This window comes from Podarcis vaucheri, assembly GCF_965113315.1.
Source record: "Podarcis vaucheri genome assembly, chromosome: 18".
In the NCBI taxonomy this organism is placed as follows: Eukaryota; Metazoa; Chordata; class Lepidosauria; order Squamata; family Lacertidae; genus Podarcis; species Podarcis vaucheri.
In genome coordinates, this window is record NC_138756.1 from 7,364,147 (window position 1) to 7,374,688 (window position 10,542).

The following is a 10,542-nucleotide window of genomic DNA, read 5'->3' on the forward strand; positions in this document are numbered from 1 at the left end:
TCCGGAAGTCCATTCGACTTCCAAATGTTCAGAAACCAAGGCGCGGCTTCCTGCAGCCAATCGGAAGCCGCGCCGCACCTTCAGGTTCCAAAGCATGTTTGCAAACCAGAACACTCACTTCTGGGTTTGCGGCGTTTGGGATCCAAAATGTTCGACTCGCAAGGCGTTCGGGATCCAAGGGGCGACTGTAATAGTATTCTGCCTTGGTCAAATCCCCACTTGGAGACCTGGGAAATGGTTGTTGCCTCTTGGGCTTCCCAGAGGCATTTGTTCAGCCCAGGGGTTGTCAACCTGGTCCCTACCGCCCAAGCTGAATCCTCCTTCCATCGAGAACCGGTGGGCGGTAAGGAAATTTTACCATCAAGAAAGATGCATTAGTGGGCAGGAGGTATAAAAAGGTTGACTACCCCCTGGCTATCCACTGTGGGAAAGTCAGGCCAGAGGTGGGGAATCTGTGGCCCTCCAGATGTTGCCGGATTCAACTCCCATCACCCTTGACCACTGGCTATACTAGCCAGGGATTGTGGGAGTTGGGGTCCAACAACATCTGGAGGAGGGCCACTGGTCTCAAGCTACCCTTGAGGCAGGCCTTTTGGTCTGTTTAAACAGAGCTCTCCTTACATTAAGCAGAGAAGTTTCGTTGCCCAAACTGGCCACTTTAGACGGGGAGCCCACAGTGGGAGACCAGGGCTAGGGGTGGGGGGTGGAAGCACTTTCACTCCCCAGCGGCTACACTCACTTTCATGGCTAACGGCTTCCGCTTCAGACCACTGTGATCGCTTCCCCTGTCCGACTCGTCGTCGCTCTGCACTTTCTCCACGGTCACTCCCGCGGCACCGACTGCTGCCATCGGGGCAGATTCCTCCTCCTCCGCGATGTCGCTTCCGGCTCCTCCGGCTCCCCCAACTATGGGGTCAATGTCAGGGACTTCGCTATCGGAGGAGCTTATTGGCTGACAGGGGAGGGAAAGGAAGACAGGCAAATGGTAAGATGTTTTTTTCTAAAAAGCTTTGTAAATCCCCACACACAATTCCACGAAAAAAGAAACAGAAGGGGTCTGGAGCTGGGAGCAGAAGCCTATCAATGGTGTCTGGGGAGACTCAGGTTCACCTCCTCACTCAGCCACGAACCTTGGGCCAGTCACTGTTGCTCAGGCTAACTTTCCTCACCTCCACCTCTTAATCTCAGGTTCAAGCCCCGTGTTGGGCAAGAGATTCCTGAATTGCAAGAGCTTACAACTCTACAACTCTACAACTCTATAACCCATGCTCTGGTACCCCATCTCGGCTAGATTACTGTAATAACGTTATATGTAGGCCTGCCCTTCAAGACTACTCTGAAGCTTCAGTTACTGCAGGCTGCCTGCTACAATTTTAACCAGTATAGCCAGATATGTTGTTATTATTTATTTCATTTCTATACGGCACTATCTTTTTAGAAAAGCTGTTCATATTACACCTATTTTGAAAGAAGCCTATTGCCTGCCTATTTGCTCCCGAGCTCAATTTAAAGTGCGGGTAAAAAGGTAAAAGGTAAAGGACCCCTGAGAGGTTAAGTCCAGTCAAAGGCGATTATGGGGTTGCAGCGCTCATCTCGCTTTCAGGCCGAGGGAGCCGGTGTTTGTCCACAGAAAGCTTTCCGGGTCATGTGGCCAGCAGGACTAAACTGCTTCTGGCGCAACAGAACACTGTGACAGAAGCCAAAGTGAATAGAAACACCGTTTACCTTCCCAGCACAGCAGTACCTATTTATCTACTTGCTCTGGTGTGCTTTTGAACTGCTAGGTTGGCAGGAGCTGGGACAGAGCAACAGGAGCTCACTACGTCGCAAAGATTCAAACTGCCAACCTTCTGATCAGTAAGCCCAAAAAGCTCTGTGCTTTAGACCACAGCACCTGTGTCCCTTAAAGTCCTGGTACTTGCTTTTTAATGCCCTAAACAGCTTGGACCCAAAATACCCGAGGGAGTCCCTCCATTTTTTAAACCAGTGTGTTAACTGGCTTCTCAGTGCCAGGATGTCTGTGTTATCAATGACAGCCTTGGTGGCCGGCCATTGTGTCACCATTCATATTTTCTGCATTTCATTTCCTTCCAACCTTGCTGCGTACAGTCCATCTCACCCACACACACCCCAAAACAACCCCAGCAGGTATATCTGCATCACGAATCTGGTGGACTGTAGACCAAGAAAGCTTGTGCCACTATCAACCTGTAAGTCTTTTAACATGTTGTAAGGCTGTTGCTTTTGATGCAGACGACCGACGTGGCCCTAGTGTGTGTGCAGAATTACAGTGGTGCCTCGCAAGACGAAAAGAATCTGTTCTGTGATTCTCTTCGTCTAGCAGTTTTTTCGTCTTGCGAAGCAAGCCCATTGACGGATTAGCGGATTAGCGCTATTAGCGGCTTATCTGCTGATTGGATCAGCTGATAAGCGGCTTAGAAAGGGGGGGAGGAAAAAACCCCCGCAGGAACTCGCAAAACATTTTCGTCTTGCGAAGCAAGCCCATAGGAAATTTGTTTTGTGAAGCACCTCCAAAACGGAAAACTTTCGTCTAGCGAGTTTTCAGTCTTGCGAGGCATTCGTCTTGCAGGGCACCACTGTATTTGTGTCAGGGGTTGGGAATGTTTGGCCCTCTAGACAGCAGGACCAACAGATGGGAGTTGCAGCCCCACATTTGGAGGATCAGAAGTTCCCCACCCCAAGGTATGTTGCCCTGAGCGGGATGTACAAAGCCAACTATTGCAGCTCCAGCAGAGCTGTCCTTGACGCCACTTACCGGAGGCGCACTGTAACTGGCATGCGGGTTGTTCTGGATCTCCCACAATCCTTCGTTGAAGCCTTTCCGTTTGTTGGGCTTTCCATATTTGTCCTTGTATTTCTCGTAAGGGAAGAGGTCCTTGGGTCCCAAGAAGGCCCTGCGGCAGAGAAGGAAAGCAAAGGTTAGAGAATGGGGCAGGGCGGCATCGAGCAAACGAAATGCGGGGAAGCTGTGCCCTGCCCCAGATCCCGAGACCGGAACTTACGTCTCGTGGGTGCCAAAGAAGAAAATGGGATATTTGTTGGGTGGGGGCTTCACTGCGCCGTCAATGATATCGTCGATCTGGAAAGAAGAGAAAGTCAAATGGGATCAGAATGGCGGCTTGAGTGATTATTGCAGAGAACCGCCTTGGTATCGTGGTTAAAGCGGGGCTGGCCAAAGTGCAGTCCAAATGTTGTTGGACTACAACTCCCATCATCCCCATCCATTGGCCTTGTTCGCTGGGGACGATGGGAGTTTTAGTCCCACAACATCTGCTACGCTTGGGTTAAGAGCACAGAAAAAGCATTTTGGTTCCTGAAATTCATTCTGATTGTGCATATAAAATATACCTGATAGAATTCTACAGGACAGTACAGTGGTACCACTGGTTACGTACTTAATTCGTTCCGGAGGTCTGTTCTTAACCTGAAACTGTTCTTAACCTGAAGCACCACTTTAGCTAATGGGGCCTCCCGCTGCTGCCGCGCCGCCAGAGCACGATTTTTGTTCTCATCCTGAAGCAAAGTTCTTAACCCGAGGTTTAGCAGTTAGCGGAGTCTGTAACCTGAAGCGTATGTAACCCGAGGTACCACTGTAGTGTGTGAAAACAGTCAAAAAAACAGGCATGCTCCTAAAATTGCCCCTTTCCACTGCAAGTTCTCAGGCTTCCTTCAACAAACCCTGTTAAAGGAAGAGTCCTTTTAAGATCAGTTGAAGCGAAAAGGAGGAAGAAGCAAGGTCTTTTGGATCAGTCACCGTGTTTAAAAATAAAAAAGGTCTCTCGTTAAATATTCATCATTATATCCACTCCCAACAGACTTACTCCACAAGAATAGTAGTTGATGACATCAATTTGTACAATGTGAACCTGAATAAGTTCAAAGTAACGGAGCCAGTAATTAAATCATTTTAAGTTAACGGCTGAATCAGAACTGAACAGGATAAGAGAGAAGAAATACCGTTAAACCTTTGGGTTCGGTTCAGCGTTAGGGCAAGGTCTCAGCTCTGCCAGTTTCAAAATGAGATTAAATTGCACACTTCAAGGAAAGGGTGTGCTGCTGCTGCTGCTGCTGCACTACTTTGCAAGTCAGCTGGTTCACAGCAGAAGATTGTGGTCTTTTGCTGAAGCGCTATGGCATGAGCCAGGTGACTTGCTTCATAGCAACAAAAAGATGCTGCTGTGTGCCTGCATGCCAGCCAGCCAGATGGTGGAGGTGCCAGGTGCCATCCTGGCACCCTGGTGTCTTCACTTGGTCGCAAGTGGCCGACAGCCACGTGCAAAATGCGCCTGGTGAGTTTTGATCGCTGGGCGCAGGTGTGACCGTCAGCTAAGCCCTTCCTTTGCAAGAGACAAAGAACAACATGATGCCATAACACCACAAATGCTGAGCATCCCTTCTCATGTTTGGCTTGGTGAGCAAAACCTTAAATATGTGGGCTGTCTCCCCCTCCCACCCCCACATCTCTGAGAGCAAGAAAGCAGGTTGAGGGTACAAACTCCATGTACTTTTCACAGCGTCCTAAGTCAAAACCCCAAAGCTGCTAGAAAGGAGCTAGTCCCTGGATAATGACAGGATATATATACTGTGGTACCTCGGGCTAAGTACCGTATTTTTCGCTCTATAAGACGCACCAGACCACAAGACGCACCTAGTTTTTGGAGAAGGAAAACAAGAAAAAAAATATTCTGAATCTCAGAAGCCAGAAGAGCAAGAGGGATCGTTGCACAGTGAAAGCAGCGATCCCTCTTGCTGTTCTGGCTTCTGGGATAGCTGCGCAGCCTGCATTCGCTCCATAAGACGCACACACATTTCCCCTTACTTTTTAGGAGGGAAAAAGCGAGTCTTATAGAGCAAAAAATACAGTACTTAATTCATTCCGGAGGTCTGTTCTTAACCTGAAACTGTTCTTAACCTGAAGCACCACTTTAGCCAATGGGGCCTCCTGCAGCCGCCGCGCTACCACCACACGATTTCTGTTCTCATCCTGAAGCAAAGTTCTTAACCCAAGGTGCAATTTCTGGGTTAGCGGAGTCTGTAACCTCTGCCTGGTTGCCTGTAGCTTTGCTTCTCGCAGGGAGGGAACCGCCAGAAGGCCCTCAGTGCTGAACCTCAGCGTCCGGGCAGAACGATGGGGGTGGAGACACTCCTTCAGGTATACTGGGCTGAGGCCGTTTAGGGCTTTAAAGGTCACCACCAACACTTTGAATTGTGCTCGGAAACGTACTGGGAGCCAATGTAGGGATGAAGCAGTGTTTGAGACCCCCCCGGTGCCAGGCATGTTTTGCCACTGGCACGAGTCTAACTGTAACCACATGGTCATCTCTGGGTGCCAGGCTGACAACTGACATCTCCATCTGGCTGGCCCCTCCAGCTTTCTTAAGCAGGTGAGCAAAATACATTATTTATTGCATTTATATCCCACATTCCCCCCCCAAGGAGTACATGGTTCATGCCCCTCCTCCATTAATCCCTACAAAGACCCTGTGAGGTAGGTGAAGAAGCTGTGACTGACTTCAAGGTCACCAAGTGAGCTTCATGACGGATCGGGGATTTGAGCCCTGATCTCCCAAGGTCCTATTCCAACACTCTAGCCACTACCCCACCGTGGCTTCCTAGAGTCCTGTTATAGGGCCGATTTACACATTAAGTAGGTAAATAAATAGACCTCTTTCCTCATTGCACAGCACTGCCCCAACAGAATTTAACAAACAAGAGTCTGCCCACACACCACACACACAGTTTTGGAGGGATACAAGTGGCATGTAAGGCCAACTGCATAGAAAATCATTGATGGAAAAAATAATAATGCACCCTGTCTCAAACTACCCACTGTACAAACGTTTCTGCCACCAGTTTAACAAAAGTATTTGGTTACTGACTAATGCACAGTTGGGACGGAGATTCCAGGCAGACCCTCATGTTGTGTGTGTGTGTGAATATGTTGTTGGGGGGCAATGCACAGACTGTACTTATTGTATCTCACAAGACCAGGGGTCAGCAAACCTTTTGAGCAGGGGGCTGGTCCACTGTCCCTCAAACCTTGTGGGGGGCCGGACTATATTTTGAAGGGGGGAAATGAACAAATTCCTATACCCCACAAATAACCCAGAGATGCATTTTAAATAAAAGCACGCATTCTACTCAAGTAAAAGCACACCGATTCCCGGACCGTCCGTGGGCCGGATTTAGAAGGCGATTGGGCCAGATCCAGTCACCTGGCCTTAGTTTGCCTACCCATGGCATAGACCAGGGGTCTGCAATCCGTGGCTCCGGAGCCGCATGCGGCTCTTTTACACCTTTGCCGCGGCTCCGGGGCAGATACTAGCGAGGGGAGGAGGCACATTGTGCGCCCCGACACTCCCCACTGTGGCGGGCGCTGTACTGGCTGTGATGTCGCATGGGGGCGGTGCGTGCGTTAGTCACGCACCATCCCGATGTCACCTTCCCGCCCGCTGTCAGATCAGAGGGCAGCGGCGCGCATGCTTTAAATGTCACAATGGTTTTGCGGCTCCCAGGTTTTTTTTTTCCTTCGGAAACGGGTCCAAGTGGCTCTTTTTGTCTTAAAGGTTGCAGACCCCTGGCATAGACGGAGAAAAGGGCACACATAACATCTGAGTGAGTGAATGTGTGTATGCATGTATGGATTGCATGAAGTCTTTCTCGTCAACAGTGGGAGGTTCCACAGCCAGCATTATTTCTGAGGGAGTAGACAGGGCCCCCATTGGAGACCCTATATATAGAGTCTCCACAGGGGTCTCATTTCACCTCATTCCCCACCCCTCCCAAATTAGCGAGTGGGAGCGATTCCATTAACTATTAACATCCTGGGGTCTTAAGAGTAGACATTGGAGCCACCTTGGCAAAGCTAAGCAGACGACAACCGCCTAAGGAAGACACCTGGGGTTCCACGATGGAATAGGATATAAATATAATTAAATTTAAGTATTGCGCACACAGGGACGCAGGTGGCGCTGTGGGCTAAAGCCTCAACGCCTAGGGCTTGCCGATCGAAAGGTCGGCGGTTCGAATCCCCGCGGCGGGGTGCGCTCCCGCTGTTCGGTCCCAGCGCCTGCCCACCTAGCAGTTCGAAAGCACCCCCGGGGGCAAGTAGATAAATAGGTACCGCTTACCAGCGGGAAGGTAAACGGCGTTCCGTGTGCGGCTCTGGCTCGCCAGAGCAGCGATGTCACGCTGGCCACGTGACCCGGAAGTGTCCCCGGACAGCGCTGGCCCCCGGCCAATAAATGTGAGATGGGCGCACAAACCCCACAGTCTGTCAAGACTGGCCCGTTCGGGCAGGGGTACCTTTACCTTTACCTTTATTGCGCACACATGCCCAACACAACCCCTCCAACCCCCTCCTCGGACTTAAGAGGAGCATTCAATGACAGGCTTCCTGACCCAAACCCCTTGGCGCCAAACCTTGAGGGCAAATCTCAGCATTGCAAAGGCCTCACCCGTGTGCACCCACACCCATATCTTTGAACTCCAGGGATACATGCATATATCACGTATGTTACCCACATAGCTTCTGTAGGCCCAAACTGGAGGGCCCACCCCTCCCCCCAAAAAAAATCTGTACAAACAAGCAAATGCATGCATAATCCATAGCTGTCAGCTTTCCCCTTTTCTTGCGAGGAATGCTATTCAGAATAAGGGAATTTCCCTTTTAAAAAGGGAAACATTGACAACTATGGCATAATCACATGCATTACAGTGGTACCTCGGGTTAAGTACTTACCATATTTTTTGCTCTATAAGACTCACTTTCTCCCTCCTAAAAAGTAAGGGGAAATGTGTGTGCGTCTTATGGAGCGAATGCAGGCTGCGCAGCTATCACGGAAGCCAGAACAGCAAGAGGGATTGCTGCTTTCACTGCGCAGCGATCCCTCTTGCTGTTCTGGCTTCTGAGATTCAGAATATTTTTTTTCTTGTTTTCCTCCTCCAAAAACTAGGTGTGTCTTGTGGTCTGGTGCTTCTTATAGAGCGAAAAATACGGTAATTCGTTCTGGAGGTCTGTTCTTAACCTGAAACTGTTCTTAACCTGAAGCACCACTTTAGCCTATGGGGCCTCCTGCTGCTGCCGCTGGAGCCTGATTTCTGTTCTCATCCTGAAGCAAAGTTCTTAACCTGAAGCACTATTTCTGGGTTAGCAGAGTCTGTAACCTGAAGCGTCTGTAACCCAAGGTACCACTGCATTATTATTAAAATTTGTATACCGCTGTAGCTTCTGTAGCCCCAATCTCCCCCTTGCTGGGGGGCCCATCCACTCCAAAAATAAAAAATCTATACAAGCAAGCACACACGCGTTCATGCATGCATAATCACATGCATTATTATTAAAATTTGTATACCGCCTTGGTTACCCGATTGACAGGATTGGAAACCACAATGCAAAAAACACACACACAAAAAACACACAACACCACCACAAAACTGCACATGCATTTTAAAGACACATTTAGTGCCAGGATCCGCCGCAACCTCAGTCTCATAGTGGGGGTGGGTTGCAATGCTAGCAGAAGCCCGGCCGGAGCCCGATTTCTGTTCTCATCCTGAAGCAAAGTTCTTAACCTGAAGCACTACTTCTGGGTTAGTGGAGTCTGTAACCTGAAGCGTCTGTAATCCGAGGAACCACTGCATTACAGTGGTGCCTCGCAAGACGAAAAGAATCCGTTCTGTGATTCTCTTCGTCTAGCGGTTTTTTCGTCTTGCGAAGCAAGCCCATTGACGGATTAGCGGATTAGCGCTATTAGCGGCTTTTAGCGGCTTATCTGCTGATCAGATCAGCTGATAAGCGGCTTAGCGGCTTAGAAAAAGGGGGGGAGGGGAAAAACCAGCAGGAACTCGTAAGACATTGTCGTCTTGCGAAGCAAGCCCATAGGAAATTCGTTTTGCGAAGCACCTCCAAAACGGAAAACTCTTTCGTCTAGCGAGTTTTCCGTCTTGCGAGGCATTCGTCTTGCGGGGCACCACTGTATTAAAATTTGTATGCCGCCGTAGCTTCTGTAGGCCCAATCTCCCCCTTGCTTGGGCGCCCATCCCCTCCCAAAATAAAAAAATCTGTACAAGCAATCATGCACACATTCATGCATGCATAATCACATGCATTCTTATTAAAATTTGTATACCGCCCTGGCTACCTGATTGACAGGATGGGAAACCACAATGCCAAAAAACAAAAACAAATAACACCACAAATCTGCACGTGCATTTTAGAGACACATTTGGGGCACCCCCCCCCGAATCTCATGGTTTGCTTGTTTGTTTTTGCAATGCTAGCAGGAACCCGGCCCCCTCCCTCTCTCCCTTGCCCCTACCCCCCCACCCAGCCTTGCTCTCGTGGGTGGAGGAAGAGGCCTAACATCACAAACACACAGCGATCACACACACAAAAAAAGGATGGTGCCCCATGGAAGGGAGGCGGGTTCCTCAAGGTGCTGCTCCCGCCCCCGCCGCTAGAGGGCGCCGTAGAACAGCCCCCTACGGCGCAGCCTCAGAAGCAAGGCTCCTCAAGGTGCTGCTTCCGCCCCCGCCGCTAGAGGGCGCCGTAGGACAGCCCCCTACGGCGCAGCCTCAGAAGCAAGGCTCCTCAAGGTGCTGCTTCCGCCCCCGCCGCTAGAGGGCGCCGTAGGACAGCCCCCTACGGCGCAGCCTCAGAAGCAGGGCTCCTCAAGGTGCTGCTCCCGCCCCCGCCGCTAGAGGGCGCCGCAAACAGCCCCCTACGGCGCAGCCTCAGAAGCAAGGCTCCTCAAGGTGCTGCTTCCGCCCCCGCCGCTAGAGGGCGCCGTAGAACAGCCCCCTACGGCGCAGCCTCAGAAGCAATGAGAGGAAAACGGGGGGGGGGTGTGAGAGAGAGAGACGCCACTCCCTCCCCCCCCGCTCATGGCGGTTGCTAAGCAACGAGGAGCCCCCCCCTCCCCTCAGTATCTATATCTCCCCTCACGCCGCATATAGATATGGAGATAGAGGAATGTCCCTCACCCTGGCCGGCCAGTGCGGGTATCCCTTCATCTTGGCGAAGACCAGGTCTCCGGCCTTGAAGCCGTGCGGCATCTCGGCGAGCAGGCCCCGGCCAGGCCTCAGGCTTCGCCAGGCAACCGGGAGCGGGGGTGGGCGTGGCCGCCGGGCCTCTTGAAGGGGAGGGAGGAGGGGAAAGAAAAAAAAATGAAAGGAGCCGATTGGTTCTCGCCGCCTGCCGCTCCGACGCCGCCCTCCACGCTCATTGGCCGGGGCGCGCGCGCGCACCTCGCGCCCAATCGGAGGGCGGCCTCCCTCAGCGGGAGGCGGGGCCTTGTTGGGGAGGGGGGAAAAAAAAGCGAAGGAGCCGGTTGGTTCTCGCCGCCTGCCGCTCCGACGCCGCCCTCCTCGCTCATTGGCCGGCAGGCTTGGTTGGCGCGAGCGCGCGCGCCCTTCGCCCAATCGGAGAGGGGCCTGCCTCACAGAGGGGAGGCGGGGCCTTGTTGGGGCAGGCTGGGTAAAAAGAAAAGGGGGAATGAGGAAAGGGGGCGGGGCTTTTAA

General features: G+C 51.5%; 1 protein-coding gene across 1 annotated transcript in view; it reads right to left on the reverse strand.

The window, feature by feature from the left end:
- Positions 1-10,156, reverse strand: part of HDGFL2 (HDGF like 2) — a 29,654-nt gene extending 19,498 nt beyond the window's left edge. Inside the window, 4 exon segments of the mRNA XM_082206402.1 lie at positions 740-952; positions 2,777-2,915; positions 3,024-3,100; positions 10,006-10,156. Coding sequence (XP_082062528.1) covers positions 740-952; positions 2,777-2,915; positions 3,024-3,100; positions 10,006-10,077 — 501 coding nt within the window. The 5' untranslated portion in view covers positions 10,078-10,156.
- Between the last annotated feature and the right edge of the window lie 386 nt (positions 10,157-10,542).